This window comes from Maniola hyperantus, chromosome 21 (assembly GCF_902806685.2).
Source record: "Maniola hyperantus chromosome 21, iAphHyp1.2, whole genome shotgun sequence".
NCBI classification, from domain to species: domain Eukaryota; kingdom Metazoa; phylum Arthropoda; class Insecta; order Lepidoptera; family Nymphalidae; genus Maniola; species Maniola hyperantus.
In genome coordinates, this window is record NC_048556.1 from 3,372,251 (window position 1) to 3,389,986 (window position 17,736).

At 37.6% G+C, this 17,736-nt stretch overlaps 1 protein-coding gene, 1 long non-coding RNA gene and 1 other non-coding gene across 4 annotated transcripts in view; 2 read left to right on the plus strand and 1 right to left on the minus strand.

Annotated features, from left to right (window-relative positions):
* Positions 1-14,138, minus strand: part of cv-c (crossveinless c) — a 346,801-nt gene extending 332,663 nt beyond the window's left edge. The window contains exon 1 of one of the 2 annotated variants that reach the window (XM_069505876.1): positions 13,623-14,138. In XM_069505876.1, coding sequence (XP_069361977.1) covers positions 13,623-13,836 — 214 coding nt within the window. In that variant the 5' untranslated portion in view covers positions 13,837-14,138. The remainder of the gene's footprint in view (positions 1-13,622) is intronic. The other variant, XM_069505877.1, reaches the window with a different exon arrangement.
* Positions 1-17,736, plus strand: part of LOC138403852 (uncharacterized) — a 365,474-nt gene that overhangs the window by 185,926 nt on the left and 161,812 nt on the right. The window lies entirely within an intron of this gene.
* On the plus strand, positions 13,491-13,563 carry TRNAK-CUU (transfer RNA lysine (anticodon CUU)). Its single transcript has one exon. It is a non-coding gene; the product is annotated as a tRNA-Lys (tRNA).

The following is a 17,736-nucleotide window of genomic DNA, read 5'->3' on the forward strand; positions in this document are numbered from 1 at the left end:
GTGGTTTTTACAATGCGTGCTACCTGTTATGTGTAATTTTCTCTTGTATGTTATGTTAATAATAAATAAAATAAAAAAATAAAAACCTATAATGAATAAAAAAAATTAAAAAAAAATGTTTTCAATATTTAAGCGAGCTGTGTCAAACAACTTTTCATCTAGATCTATAGATCTAGATGAAAAGTTATTTGACTTATTAAAAAACGATTTTTTTTGTATACAAAAAAAAAACATTTTTAATAAGTATAATATTATTTTCCGTCGATAAAATTAGGCCTAGTTTTACCCTTTTCTTTTTTTTAATAAAAATGGCGAGCAAATGAGCAGGCGGGGGACCTGATTTTATTATGCGTACCTACTTTATGAAGACTGTATCGTTTTATATGTAGCCAAACCAGGAGTATCCAGATCCTTTCATTTATAAATAACTAGCTGATGCCAGCGACTTCGTCCGCGTGGAATGAGAGTTTTAAAAATCCCGTGGGAACTCTTTGATTTTCCGGGATAAACAGTAGCCTATGTCACTTTACAGGTCTTTATCTATACCCATGCAAAAAATCACTTCAATCCGTTGCACCGTTGCGACGTGATTGAAGGACAAACCAACAAACCAACCAACAAACACACTTTCGCATTTATAATAAGCTGGTTACAGTACCCGTAGTATAAGATTTTACGTCTCACCAAACGTTGCTAGAATTCGAGAACCGAAACAAAATAACATCAAAGTAAAATGGACCTAAAGAGCCTTGAATTGAAGTTAAAAATACAATGCCACTGATTTTAATTTCGCAACGTTTCCGCTTGGAGCGCTGGCTGTAGATGTGTAGGCAAACTTAAGCTTTAAAACAAGGCCTTTAAGATCCAGTTTACTATAACGCGGAAGTGTTTCGACTTGGTCAAGTGCATGTGAGAACACGCTTATGAGGGTTCTGAAAATAGTAGCTGAAAATATTGAGGGTCATTATTTCGTAAATTATTTTGCCTGCGACTTCGTCTGCGTGATATAATTTATAGCCCTGTGGACTAAAAGTAGGTACCTAATGAAAGAATTTGCGTATGTCCAGCGGTAACAGGCTTCTATAAACTGTCCTTTTCAGTTTTACAGCTCCTATAGTATATTCATAATATCATTCAAAAAAATAATGTTAATGGAAAATCGAAACAATTTTTTTTACGATTTTACATTAAGTATAATAGCAGAATAGATAAATAGGGGTTTTATGTTTAGCAGTTGATCATGTTTGGTGAAAAGTTAGCTACTTATCTATAAATTGAAAGCCAGGATTCTCATCATGGTTGATGAGGAGTTAGCTACCTATTAGTTCGGTATTTGTTCGGTTCCTGCTTCAAAAATAAATAAATAATTTAAATAATAAAAGATCAACGGAAAGTCGTTTGTCAACTAGAAAGGATCCCCATATATAAAAAGCAAAATTAATTTGATTTTGTACTTTCAAATTTGTATTAGTTAAGGGGAAGTGTTCCATTGTAGAGCACGTTTATGGCTTATGCAATTAAGCATTAAATTTATCATTCAGTTTTGATGCATAAAACATTTAGATATAATTGATAAAAAAATTAAATCTGCATGATTAATTAAACATAAATTTTATTTTATAGTGAACTTTACATTTAGTTATTAATTGTTAATGTAACTTACATGTCTCTTCAGACTGGAGTTTTATAGTTAAATGCTTTAAATAGGTATATTACAATGTGCGAACGATGCAAACGTGACATTCACGCTCTTACGTGCTGTACCTTCGTGAAATACTTATTATTATTTATACTTATTCATGCAATTTTCAACGCCAATCGTAGTTGTATCTCTATCCGTTTTGTAACAAAAATTGTAGCAGAAGTTTGGCGATAACTAATTGGAAAATAGTTGTTGCTGGATAGATAGATGGATGGATGGATAGATATTTAAATTTTTAAGTGAATCAATCTCGTTCGAATCGAGTTTCGATTTTAACTGATACAAATGTTATTATATCGCATTTGATTTTCACGAGTGGCGTGGCGTGTGGAAGTCCCTACAAGAGACTTATGTCCAGCAGTGGACGTCTATCGGTTGATGGTGATGATTATTGTAACCATAGCGTAAATACGTACAGTCAGCAATAAAGTTTGCACGCTGCACCCGCCAGTACAAGCGACTATGGACGGGTGCAAACTGCAAACCTAGCTTTGTTGCCAATGTACAAAAATATTATAATCTGCGATGCCTATCTATCTTTTTTTAAATTCATTATAGGCTAACTCTTGACCACAATCACTCCCGATGGAAAGTGATGATGCGGCCTAAAAGAACGGAGGGAGGGTGGCGCATGAATAGAGAAGCAAGCATCAGTGCAACATTTTTTTCTCGTTTGCATCGAGACGGAAGCGCGACAGTATCGCGTTTGCATCGCGACTGAATCTAAGACCGTGGGCGAGGGCACACAGCTAGCGACCGCTTCGCGACTGTATCGATGCGGAAGCGCGACAGCGTCGCTACTGTATCGCTACAAAAAGTCGCCGTGGGCGAGGGCTCTAAGATGGGACACGTTTACCTAGAAGATACCTATTCACTCGTTTTAAAGATACCCGGGTTTTAATTGGTAGGAAACGCATATCATATACCTACACATTATCTAAGTACGATATTCTTGTCAATTAGTTACATAAACATTAGAAATTGTTTATTATTAAATATTCTTAATAGTACTTCGCCTTAACACCGCAATTTATCAATATCGAAAAAGATTTCTAAACATTATATCAAAGCGTCCGATTTTCCAATACATTTCGCAAAGTGGAACTATCAATTAAATAATAAAATTTATATCCCCCTTAATAAGAAGGCTCGCGGCAATTTTATAATCGCGTTAACTTAATTAATAACTTACATAAATTCTTGTGTTAATGTATAGAAATCGATGATATATAACTTGACTAAGATAACGATTAAGTTTAAGTTGAACTATCACCACGTACCTACCAAGTGAAAATTAGCAACTTAAGGGCGGTTTCAGACTAGCGTTTTATAGATTAGCGACTCTGAGTACGGCGGTTAGAGTTTCTGTTTGACGTTTTCTTGTTTCTGATTGGCTGAAATGACGCAAAATGTCTTCAAAATGTTAAAAACGCCAAACATGACTTTACGTGGTGTTAGAAATTAAGCGACGATATAAGTATCAAGTCTAGCACATTAGTATTTCATAGCAATTACTTCCTGACTACAACTGTCCTAATCCAAGCCTGGCGAGCTACACGACGCACGCGCAATAATTACCATACAATGAGTGCGTGCTAGCGCGCATCAATGAAGAGATATAGGTTGACCATGATTACTCTTTTTATCTAAATACTAGCTGATCCCCGCAGCTTCGCCCGCGTGTATATAATATAGCCTATATCATTCAGGAATAATGTAGCTTTCTATTGGTGAAAGAATTTTCAAAATCGGTTTAGTAGTTCCAGAGATTACCCCCTACAAACAAACTTAACGACATTATCTCTTTATAATATTATTACTAGCTGATCCCCGCGGCTTCGCCCGCGTAGATTTAGGTTTTTAAAGATCCCGTATAGCCTATGTCACTCAGGAATAATGTAGCTTTCTACCGGTGAAAGAATTTTTAAAATCAGTTCAGTAGTTCCAAAGATTACCCCCTACAAACAAACTTAACGACATTGTGGCTAATTACATTGTACACAATCTCTAAACTAAACTAAAATGGCACGTCTAAATCTATTGCTATCCCTTTCATAATGTTGCTTGCGGAAAAGGATAGCATTAGATTTAGACCTGTTAATTTAGTTTAGTTTAGAGATTGTGTACTAGAGAATCGGCCCCATTATCTCTTTATAATATTATATAGTATAGATGTAAAAGGAAAAGCTGGTCGACTGACTGCCTGGTCTATCAACGCACAGCGCAAACCACTGGAGGGATCGGGCTGCGATTTTGCATACCGGAACGCTAAATCTCTTGGCGGCACGGCTTTGCCTGTAGCGTGATAACTAGCCACGGGCGAAGCCTCCCACCAGACAGCTTCTTTATATGAGTAGGCAAGCTGATGTCCGCGACTTCGTACGCGTGGATTTATGTTTTTAAAAATCCCGTCGGAACTCTTTGAGTTTCCGGGATAAAAAGTAGCCCATGTCCCTCTCCAGGTCTTAAACTATAGACATGCAAAAAATTACGCTTATCCGTTGCTCCGTTGCGACGTGATTGAAGAATAAACCAACAAACCAATAAACCAACAAACCAACAAACAAATACACTTTCGCATTTATAATAGGGGTAGTGATAGTAATTCTCTCTTCGTTGCCTTCAATAATCCTTCTGGCTGCCGCTTACGTAACTGGTCCCAAAACCGAAAAAAAAATCAAAAAAAACTAGCAGTCAGCGATGACTGCCGACAGAAATGAAAGCTTGAAACTATGAAATATCAGTGGCATTTCCTATCTTTTTTGTCTATCATGGTCACCCTACACATAGCATCGGTCCTTAACCCTGCCCTATGTTTATCCGAATGACTGTTCACCTCACTCATTACATTTTCCTGCTCCATCTCTGCACTTTGATGCAGATGCAATGTGTGTAGTGACAGTTTAATTTAACTATGCATTACTTAGGGTGCCTGTTCACTAAAGCGTAACGGAGATGTTGAAGCAGAGCAATCAGATTATTGATAACATATCAAATTATCACAACTTAAAAAAATCTCATTGATTGATTTTCAAAATCATCATCATGATCAACCCATCGGCGGCTCACTACGGAGAACGGGTCTCCTCTCAGAGTGAGAAGGGTTTCACTCGCTGGCCAAGTGCTTACTGGCAGAATTCATACACCTTTGAGTACGTTTTGGAGAGGTCTCAGGCATGCAGATTTCCTCAAGATGTTCACCGTTAAAGCAAGTGATATATATATATTTTAAATCTTTTATTAACAGGCTTTTACACAAGTGATATTTACTTACTTAAAACGCACATAACTCCGAAAAGTTAGAGGTCCGTGCCCGGGATCGAAGCCCCGACCTCCGATTAGGAGGCGGACTTCCTGACCACTAGGCTATCACCGCTCCTACTTTGAAGATGATATGATCAAATGAATCAAAGGGCGAGTGTGTGTTTTATAAAAAAAAACTGCCATACCCCTTCCAGGTTAGCCCGCTTTCATCTTAGACTGCATCATCACTTACCACCAGGTGAAATTGCAGTCAAAGTCTAACTTGTATCTGAATTAAAAAAATATACCTATATATTATATTTAGTTTCATCGCCCGGACAATCTGGAGAAACGGGCAAATTGGAAGGCGAAAGACCAAATGGTCGTAAGCCCTATGCGTAGGGCCGACCACAAATTAGTTGTGGTGATGATTTGGTGAATGTTTGATTTGCCAAACTTGTGGTCCACAAGTTTGGCAAATCAAACATCTCCAGTGCCCACGTTGCTCTGCACCACGCCACGAACTTGTCAAGATGGCACAACAGCCAACATCAAAAAGGGAAAGATATTCTGTGGCTAAGATCAGGAACCTCAGCAGTGAGTTTGATGATGCATGGAGGAGTATTACATAAATACATTCGGTAATAATGATTAATTTTTAAACTTTAGAAAGGTAAACTCAAAACACAAACCTCTCATATTCACTACACCTGATAATTATTGCAGAGCAATTTTGCATTGCTACGATATTGATGTGAATTTATAACAGGCAGTCGAGTTTAAGTACCAAATACCAATAAAATCAATGTCAGACAGATCAAATTTGCCGCAGTCCGCGACCATAGGTACCTATACCTATTATGATATTATGACCAATAAATAAATAAAATGTTTCTAGTTTGAGTGTTTTGCAACACAGTTTCTAACTAAAGCAGTTGTTACCGTTCTTTACTTTTAAGGCAATGTAAAGAGAATAATAAAGTTTTTTTTCATTTTCATGACATCCCTGGTGCAGTGATGAGCGGTGTGAGTTTTAAGTAGGAGGTCCCGGGCCGGGGGCTGAATAGATCCAGGTAGGTCTCTACTTCAATCTTATGCCTAGTTTACACGTATTAAGGTGACGCAGTACTCGACCTAACCTGTTTGCTTTTCACTTGACATTGTATAAGAAAGGTGTGAGGCACGATGATTTTCACCGAAATCAAGGGTTTAGGAAAAGTATATTTGAGAAAAAAATACTAAATATTTCAACTAATGAATAAATAAACTATGTATAATGTTAAAATGTTTTAGAATTTTCATTACGTCCAAAGTTGTCATGGTTAATATTGTTTTCAATGTTTAATATATCAATAAACCTAGATAATGGCAAGACAAACCGATATAATACTTAGTTTTGAGCATACAATATCAAATAATGTAGTAATTACCCTCCTACGTTTGTATGAAGAAATCACCGAACTGAGCCCACTTAAGTTAAGTAATTAACTAAATTTTAACTTAATGCTAAGCGACTTAACACGTTCACAGCGGCACTGATTTATCTGTAGATACTTTCCATTCCTGTGGTACGGGGTGCTTTAAACCTTGTCCCAAAACTATCAATATGGCGGCACGGGGCATATTAAACCTCGTTCCGTTGCAGAAACTAAATTTTTTTTTGGCCTAATGTAAGAAATTTGATTGATCTACATCTACTACATCGTACAGCCCCCTCTCTAACCCGGTGCGGAATTGCAAGGGTGACGTGCGGGGCGTTCCGCCACCTCATACCCCAATTGCCATCTCGACCTGTCGCGTACTTTAGGTATGTCATAGACAGAGAATTCGTGTAACGGTCCTGATGTTAAACCGATATGTCAGCTGGTATTCAGTTGATTTCAGAGTCAATAGATTAGAAAAGCGGAGGCTAAGAACTGGACCAGAATCCACCCAGGTGGAAATTGAAGAAGATCAGATAAAATATCCAATACCGTTGCGGGCTATGTAAGAGACAGATTTTACTTGTCTGGATATTGGATCGGACGATATTGAAACGCTGTTAACCCGACAGGAGGCGCTTTTCGGAATAAAATACCATAGTTGTTCGGATTTATCCCTTTACTTGTGCTATAAGACCTACCTACCTACCAAATTTCATGTTTCTAGGTCAACGGGAGTAACCCTGTACGGGAGTGTGCAGGCTCGACCGTACCAAAGGGGAGATCTCCCACCGAGCGGTTGGTTGTGCTCGGTAGCGCCAGCTGGGCCTACGGTTGTATCTTGAAACTTCTATAATATATAGTCCAGATTGCAGAACACTCTGTTATTGCGAGTACTGTCGGCGGTACATTTGTTCGGGACTATGTCATCGATTGAACAGCGCCATCTAGTTTCTATTGTGGCAACCGCCACAACCCTTTAGGTTTCTTGACAGACACGACCGACAGACGGACAGACAAACATATATAGAAATAGAAACAGAAATATAATGTTTATTGGCTAGAATGTGGTACAATTTGGTCTTAAATCTATTTTGTCCTAACACATTCACTCCCCTCCGAGACGAACGCGTAGTGTGAAGCAGTGAAGAGAGGTGGCGTTGTAGCGTGAAGGCGTGTGAAGGGCAATGGCTGCTAACCAACCAGAGAAGCGGTAGACCAGGACGCTTGTAGCTGGTGATGGAGTGCAGGGCCATTGTGCCCCGAAGCTGTGGCTACATCCGTCTTACAGGCCTCGATGTGCTTGCTGTTGCTGCTTGTAGACTTGGAGTTGGAGGAGACGTCGGGCTTGCGGTGTGTGATCCAAAGGTGTTGCGGTGTATGCGATCACCCTTGATCACGTTGAGTGCGCAGTGCGGAGTGCGGCGGTGTGCGGTTGATCTTCGATGACGTCGGCTGTTGTAGTGTGCGATCATTCTTGTATCAACGTCGGCTGTTGTAGTGTGCGACCACTCTTGATTTCGTCGGTTGTTGAGGTGTGCGACCATTCTTGATCACGTCGGGGTCACCAATGTGCGGGAGCGGTGTGCAGGCTCGACCGTACCAAAGGGGAGATCTCCCACCGAGCGGTTGGTTGTGCTCGGTAGCGCCAGCTGGGCCGACGGTTATGTCTTGAAACTTCTATATATAGTCCAGATTGCAGAACACTCTGTTATTGCGAGTACTGTCGGCGGTACATTTGTTCGGGACTATGTCATCGATTGAACAGCGCCATCTAGTTTCTATTGTGGCAACCGCCACAACCCTTTAGGTTTCTTGACAGACACGACCGACAGACGGACAGACAAACATATATAGAAATAGAAACAGAAATATAATGTTTATTGGCTAGAATGTGGTACAATTTGGTCTTAAATCTATTTTGTCCTAACACATTCAACCAATAACTTAGTGTGAAAATTATTATAGTACCATTAGGTATCATTATCATAGTAAAATGTAAAAATTTGCAATCAATAACATCTACAGCCTGACATCATGACAGTCAAACACTGAAGGTACGTTTTATCCAGTAGCGTTAGTGTATATCCTAAAACTGGACACGCCGGCGTTACGGGTTAACCCGTACGGCCATTCAGTAGTCAACGACGCAATTCACTTGGCTTGGCTCAAAGCCACACCGCATTCGATTTATGAGCGTCATTTCACAAGTTTTAGGGGACGGATATTATCTATAATGTTGCATAATGTCTGAAATAAATATTATGGGTTATGGGGTCTAATGTCGCGTAAAATATAATCGGCCTTGAAAGTAAAGTTGAGGCCGCACTTGCGCAAAGTTTGTATAAGTCCCGTAAATTGGTAATGCGCGTGGCCGCCATTTTAGTGACGTCAGCACTAGACTGAAGTTTCGAGCTGATGGTATGTACATACGTATGGCTGATGGATGGTAAGCCGTGGGGATTCGGGAATTTCTGATGGTGAATTGATATTTTAGGTATCTGATTGGGTATTTAATGACTACTTACACTGAAAAGATAAAAATAAAAAAAACTGACTTCCAAAACCATAATAGGTATTTTAATTTACCGTGATTTTTATCACACAAAAAGATAATGATAAAGAAACAGAACAAGTTATTAATTAAATACACAAAATGTAAGAAAATACTTAGGTAGGTACAACAAAGTACAAGAAAAGAATACACCCCTGAAGCGTTCTTTCATCCTGTGGGCGTGTTTGCCGAAATAATAATTTCCAAAGCTTAATATTATTATTTATTAGCTTATTTTTCCAAGACCACGGATTATTTCGTTTATAAGAAACCTATGATATGACACATGAGAGATAACAATATAGGTAGCTCAAACATAAATCCATACTAATATTATAAATGCGAAAGTGTGTCCGTCTGTCTGTCTGTCTATATGTCTGTCTGCCTGCTAGCTTTTCACGGCTCAACCGTTCAACCGATTTTGATGAAATTTGGTACATCCATACTAATATTATAAATGCGAAAGTGTGTCTGTCTGTCTGTCTGTCTGCTAGCTTTTCACGGCTCAACCGTTCAACCGATTTTGATGAAATTTGGTACAGAGATAGCTTGCATCCCGGGCAAGGACATAGGCTACTTTTTATCCCGGAAAATTAAAAAGTTCCCACGGGATTTTCAAAAACCTAAATCCACTTGGACGAAGTCGCGGGCATCATCTAGTAGCATATATTACTCAGCACTCATGATAATAGACTACATATATAACGATTTTTGTTATTTCCAACTTTTATTATAACATTAATAAATTTTTTTCACGCCGCCCCTAACACCTGGCCGCCCTAGGCCCGGCCTACTGGGCCTTAGGACAAATCCACCACTGGCTCCGTTCGTACCATCCTGTTAACCTAAAATTAAAAAAAAAATACTGTTAAAAAACTGTTGTACTATGTACACGTTGTTAAGAATAATATTATCATAACATATTGCATGCTAATAGGCAGAATTTGGCTGTACCTTTTTGTTATTCTAACATCTCCACTGTTTACCCAGATTCGCACTAAAGAAATTTGAATTTGAATTGAATTGAAAAATGTTTTTATGAAATTTGGTACTGAGTTAGGCCTGGCATCCCGGGGACGGGCTACTATGGATAGGTTTCTTTTTGTTCTGGAAAATCAAAAGTTCAACAGCTAGTCTACAATAATATAATAAACCACCAAAATGACCTTTAAATGCCGTAATTCGTAGTAATAATTTCGATGAAACTGTTTTAGAAACAAACAGCTTTCAAAAGCTGAAAATATAAACAATTGTGGATGTTTTTCAAACTACGAATTTACAAACCAATAAAATTTTATTGCTTCCTTTCTTCGCAAGAATCCGATTTGAAAGTCGGACTGTGAGTGCGATTTGAGTGTTCTTATTTATAAATGCAATTTCAATTGGAAAAATCAGCCTTACACGATGGGTTCCGTACCTACCAACGTGTAACATTTTAACTTTTTGTAATTTCCATGGCGGCCATTTTGAAAATTTTATTATTTGTTGTTATAGCTGCAAAAATAAAATCGGTGGCGATCACAACGGAGCGGAATAGGTCAACAACAATTTCAAAGTCGGACCAATAATTTCAAGGAGCACAGTTCCAAAAAATAAAGAAGAAGTACCTGCCTACTCACTAGTAGTCATGTAACGGATGTCATATTTTGGACATTCGCGGATGCGAATGCGAATGCGAATATATGTTGCCAACATTCGCGAATGTGAATGCGAAAGCAAATATTCAGTTTTTGTTTAAATTTGACGCCATTTGTCTATGGCTTGGTGACCTTGGCGGCAGTCCCGTTACCAAATAATAAAGAGAAAACTGATAATGTGATTACGAGGTTAAGTTACTTTTTATTACATAAAAAACATAAGAAATTAACGGATTTTGTTTTATTAACCAACTAGTAGATACATCAAAAAAAATTATATTCGCAACACATTCGCAGTAATTTCGCGGAATGTGAATGCGAATACGAAAATGCAAAATATGCGAATATCCGCGGATGCGAATGCGGATATTCGTTACATCACTAGTAGGTAGGTAGGTACTATTCTTAATTAAAACTGTAGATGGTTTACAATAATCGTAATGCGTAGGTATAAACCTAAAAGTTAGGTAAGCCAGACAGACATTCATCAAGATATGGTCGTTTCATCTCGTCGCAACATTTATGGGTTGCTTTTATCTATTGTCGTAGATTTTATAGTCGCCTTTATTGCCAGCCAGCCCTTATCTAATCTACGCTTTGTTATTAAACAATTCTGAGATAAGTAAACTTTAAAGCTTTAGGGCTTTATTATGATACCTTTTATTATACCTTAGGGCACATTTCTATAACAATTTTTATAAAAATTTCCAAAAAAACCCCTGTCTGCGTCGTAATTTATCATTTCCGAATTCCGAAAGGCATTCCGAACCAGTGGTAGATGCATCCGACTACTCGTAAGTACTTGTAAAAGTTTATACGAATAAAAACGATTTTTATTTTTTTATTATTTATATTTCTGAGGGTCGTGAGTCGTGACCCTTTTCCGTCAAACATAGGGGTAGGAGTTTTCTGGGGATAATAATTCTGTGGGTCCCCAAATCTTTCTGCACATTACAACTTGGACGAGATTGGATTTTCACAGTTAAGTAGGTATTGTTAGTGATAATAGCCATATTTTCCGAGACCTGAAAGAAACTAAAAGACTATTAATAAAAAATACCTACTTATGGATATTTCAAAAATCTCACACAATGAAAGCTCGTTTCCTAAAATAGCATCCTGAAGACTGAATCCTCTTGATAATGTTGAATGAAACGGAATCTCTTAAAATTAGACAGTAAGATAGACATTTTATGAGATGAAAAAAAAGTTTAAGTTAAAGTTTGAGGGGTTGCCTCGACAAAGGGTCTGGCAATGCATGACGTGATTTCTAATCTTAATATATAAAAGGAAAAGGTGACTGACTGACTGACTGATCTATCAACGCACAGCTCAATCTATTGCACGGACCGGGCTGAAATTTGGCATGCTGATAGCTATTACGACGTAGGCATCCGCTAATACAGGATTTTTGAAAATTCAACCCCTAAGGGGGTGAAATAGGGGTTTGAAATTTATGTAATCCACGCGGACGAAGTCGCGAGCATAAGCTAGTAATAAGTATTCAGAAGAAAATATAAAAAACTAACTGGTGCCCGCGATTTCGTCCGCATGGAATTAGGTTTTTAAAAACTCTTTTATTTTCCGGGATAAAAGGAAGCCTGTGTGTCACTCTCCAGGTCTTTATCTATACCCACAAAATCACGTCAATCCGTAGCACCGTTGCGGCGTGAATGAAGGACAAACCAAAAAACCAACAAACCAATAAACCAACAAACCAATAAACCAACAAACCAATAAACCGACAAACCAACAAACAAACACACTTTCGCATTTATAATGATATTAGAAATGCTAAAGTATTTAAAAATATTCGCACAAAAAAGCTTCTCTACAATAACTTATATCGAGTATCGGAGTATCGTGGAATATGGTTCAGTGGTCTGGAGACCTCACTATGCAACACATATTTTGAGACTTGAACGCATCCAAAAAAGATTCCTTTGGCACCTAGCTACTAGTGTTGGAAAAGGTAGTAGAAATTTTGCATATAAAGAAAGATTGTCTTATTTCCAAATGTATTCGTTAGAAAAACGTAGGGAACTTTTAGATCTGCAATTCTTGTATAAAAATTTTAATGCTAAGATCGACTGTCCTCAACTATTGAGCAGCTTCAAATTTAAGGTTCCTGTCCATTATCCACGTAAACCCATTACACCACTTTGTCCACCGTTGTGTAGAACTGTCCTTGGCGCCAATTCTCCTGTCTCTAGATTATGTAAAACTCTTAACCACCACAGCTCTGTCATTGACATTAATTCTGACTCTTTATATAAGTTTCGGGAAAAGATCTTTGCATATTGGAAGTCTTGAGTAGGAAGTATTATCTTTAATCTTATTGATGTTTGTTTTTTATTTTGTCACATATGTTTGTAAATGTTGTATTAACTTATAATTGGCGACTGCACTTAGTAAGTAATATTTTCAGAATTAAGTTTTTTTTTAAATGTATTAGTGTAAGTAGCCGTTAGTTAATTTAATAAATAAAAATAAAAATAAAATAAAATAATAAGGGTACTGATTAGACTTTAAACTTTGACGTAAGATTTTTTACACCTTTATTACCTGTTACCTCCCAAAGCCACCATGATCCAAACTTCATAGTCGCTGATCGTTCCTCCCTGTGTTGGGGACAATATAGAGAAACTTTCAGATTTTATAAAATGACGATCTGGCACGCGTTGGCTCTTAACTCTTAAGTCCATTAGTTTTCTTTCTTGCTCATTTTCTTTTTTAAATACCTATAGTACGCGACAGGACGAGATGGCAATCGGGGAGCACAGCTCCGCGCTAACCCGGTGCGGATAAGCGTGGGTGTGCGGGGTCCCACCGACTCATACTCCGATTGCCATCTCGATCTGTCGCGGACTGTTTGTGAAGTCATTTGCGCGAACTATATTAAGCATAGATTAAATTCGACCTTATCAGCACAAGCCCGGCTAGCTCAGTCGGTAGAGCATGAGACTCTTAATCTCAGGGTCGTGGGTTCGAGCCCCACGTTGGGCGAACCACTTTTTTCATTTTTTCTTTCTTTTTTAAAAATCTACTATGAAAAACTTACAAACCTGCAATTTTTCGCTCCCTCATTTTCCTCCATAGTTGCTCAGCTTTCCTCATAGGCCAGTTTTCGATCTTCGCACTGAAGCTCCTGAAGAACTTGTATTCTTTGAAATGTGACATCCTTCTCTCCATTTTGCTCGGCATAGGTTCTGGCGGTGGTGGAGAAGATTCTTTCGGTGGTGAAGAAGGTGGTTTTGGTGTAGAAGATGGCGATGCCATCTTGAATATCTTTAAATTTTGGACTATTCAATTGATTTTGTTTGTTTCAAGTATTTTTTTTTCTCTTCTTGCAAGCATTTGTTTATTTTTGTTACATAAGTATTTGGCTTCAAAATAATATTTACGAAAGTATTTACTGTTTTCTTTGTTGTAGTACCGTTAGATAAATTTTTAAATTCGGATTCTTGACTTTGGTCCCAATTTTATAGACGATTTTATAATATCATAACACTTTTTATGAATCAGAATTTTGTTTTTAATAAATATTTTAACATTGATTACATTTCAGACTTATGTAGGATAATACTTAGGTATTTATTTATATTTTAATACTGATTGATAACTTCTAAACAAAACTTATTTAAAAATGACTAGATTTTAAATAGGTAGGTACGTAAGCTTTAGGTAAGTCAATATTAATGTATGACAATAATTTATAATTATCTAAAATATTTAATTTTAGTGCTTTATTTATTTCTTTTTGTATTTATTTAAATACATTTTGGCAAATATATGTTTTAAAACTTATTTATTTTACTGTCTTGTCGACGATATTTTAAACCTGTAACAATTAATACAAAATTTAATTACTAGATAATCATTATCTACTAATACCTACTAGAAATGCAAAATTAGTGTTTGCTTGTTGTTACACGGTTTGTCCTCCAATCACGCTGCAACGGAGCAATGGATCGACATTCTGGAGAGTACTTTTACCCGAGAACAAAAGGTCCCAACTCAGCACGAACTTCAGATTGAACTGCCTACAGCTACTTGTTTTGTGTACACTACCTATACTTATATTTCTTTCTCTAAAAACCTGTGCATCCTGGAGGAGAAATAGGCTATTTTTAGAGTTCCGTACCTCAAAAGGAAAAACGGAACCCTTATAGGATCACTTTGTTGTCTGTCTGTCTGTCTGTCTGTCAAACAAGAAACCTACAGGGTACTTCCCATTGACCTAGAATCACGAAATTTGGCAGGTAGGTAAATCTTATAGCTGGCATTTGGGGAAAAATCAGAAAACCGTGAATTTGTGGTTACATCACACAAAAAAAAATTAAATTGTGGTCATGAATTAATAATTAGTATTTTCAATTTTCTAAGTAAGATAACTATATCAAGTGGGGTATCATGTGAAAGGTCTTCACCTGTGCATTCTAAAATAGATTTTTATTTATTTTTATGTATCATTGTTTTTGAATTATCCTGCACAATGTCGAAAAAATACGACTGCAGTACGGAACCCTCATTGCGCGAGCCTGACTCGCACTTGGCTGGTTTTCATCCCGGAAAGTTAAAAAGTTTACACGTTATTTTTAAACAAGCTCTATCCACACAGGCGAAGTCGCGGGCGTCGTTTAGTTTAGCATGCGTTGAGTTTGAGTTAGGTTTACTTAGTAAGTTAGTATCTCGGCTTAAGCGACATTGTGTCAACCGTTTTATAAGGGAATTAGTGTAATTTGCATAGTATGCGACGGGTCTTATCCGTGTAGAGGGATTACTAGCATGCAACGCCTACGTTCGTTTAATCTAGGGCTAAAAGCAGAAACAACGTAATACATGAACTTAATGTACCTAATACAACTACGGACTAAGGTCTTAAATGCATGCCTCTGCCGAGTCTATTTGATATAAGTATAGTACCTACGCGACAGGTCGAGATGGCAATCGGAGTGTGACGCGGGGAGACGCCCCGCAGACCCACACGTCACCCGCGCTCGCCCGCACTGGGTTAGCGAGGGGATGTACAGCTGTGCGGGACGTTTTGCCATCTCGACAAAAAAGCCTCACCCAGATTGCCATCTCGTCCTGTCGCGGACTATACACATTCCTAGTTAGAAGGTGGGATTCATGAGATTCTGAATCGTGATAAAATAAATAAATAAAAATATTTTTTTTAAAAAACTTTTACAAGTAGGTAGGTACTTTTGAATCGTCATAATATGCATCTGAGTCGATGTACCTATGCAGATATTTGTTTCTCCAGTAAAGACATCTCTCTGCCCACGGGATTAATGTAAATCAACTAAGTGCTAGCTTAGAGATGGCACTGTAATAAAATTAAGCAATTAAGTTCCGCATCACAACTCCGTAATGGGTCCAGTGTCTAAGTATATTATGCACAGCTTAAATACATACAGTAAGGTGAGCCCCTTGACGTTTGGCACCTACATAACATGAATATGAATAGGGTCTTGGATTGTAGTAATAAAATTGTCGCGGATTTAGGTTTTAAAAAATCCCGTGGGAACTCTTTGATTTTCTGGGATAAAAATAATAATGTATATAAGGATAACTGGTGACAGAAGGGCTGGCTCATTTTTTGCGCAGCGGATCAGCCTGGCTGTCCAGCGCGGAAATGCAGCCAGTATTCTTGGCACCATTCCACGCGGTCATGATTTATATAGTAATTAGATAAGGCTAGCTTTAAGTTTTATTGTATTAAAAAAAAAAACAATGAAAAAAAAAAAAAAAAAAATAAGGATAATAATGTATAAAAGGATAATAATGTCCTTCCTCAAGGAATGCAAGCTCTCTCAGGTACCGAATTTCGTCAAAATCGGTTGAACGGATGGGCCGCGACAGGCTAACTGACAGACAGACAGACACACTTTAGCATTTAAATTATTATGCATACTTTAGACTAATATGGATATTTTGTCTGAAGTATGCACGTTCCGTAACTAATTGGCAATATAATGAATTTCTTTATGGTAATCTATAAGTCTTACAGCTGGATGAATTTATTTAAAAAAAATTAATCTGAGAAAGATTTACAACCAATATAGATCTCAAAATAGTTTTTTCATCATCATTTATCTGTCTGTCTGGTCGTTCATCACGCTGAAATTACAGAACGAATTTGAATACAATTTGGAATTTTTTTAGCTTATGATCTGGCTTATATTTAAGATATTTTGATCCTGAAAAACAATTGGGTTTCTTTGGGATAGGGGATGAAATTTTTGTCGATGTCAGTCCATAACTCCGTTGAAATCACAGAAACTAAGATAAACTTGAGATTTATGTATGTAAGTTTCCTAAGTATATACCTTCACTAAGAAATTAATTTAAGAAATTCTACCTAAGCAAAACCGGAGCGGATCAACTAGTTAATACATAATAGGCTTACCTCACTAATACGTCTTTCAGTATGTACACGAACACTTAACACCTATTAACACTATAATAAAATACTAAAACACAACACCAATACAGGAAAAACACTACGAAGAGAAGAAAACCGCGATAGTGTTAGAAAAGTTCTCGCAAAACGCGTGAAAAGCTCGCGAAACTGTACGTCTGGTCTACACGCGCGAATCTACAGGTCTGCTGCATTGACACAAAACTTTCCCGCGTCGAGGACAAACAAGGACAAACATATCCTTAACCAGCAAGCTGAAAAGAGACGGATAGACTTTCGCAGTTCATCGCGGAAAAGCTCGGAAAATTCACGGAACGAGCCATGGGGATATAACGTCATTAAATGCTATAAATATGAGAATATGATTGTAGATATCGCCTTGAGCCTAAGGGCTTATCGATATTGAATTGGTAAGCAATCATGTATCTCAAAAGATACTAGACAGCGTGGGGGTTCCGTAAGAATATGTTGCAAAGTGCCTATGAATGGCTGCAAAGCCTTATTGATAACTAAGTACATATATTATCTGTGTACATACAAAATCCCAATGTATTTACATGCTTTATAAATGAATGGTTAAGTTTTCCATAAAAACTCCTTTTACTGTCATTTATTCATAATATGCAGTAGATCATCATCATCATCATCATCATCACCAACCGATAGACGTCCACGGCTGGACAATGGACATAGGTTTCTTGTAGGGACTTTGACACGTCACAGTCTTGAGCGATCTGAATCCAGCATCTATC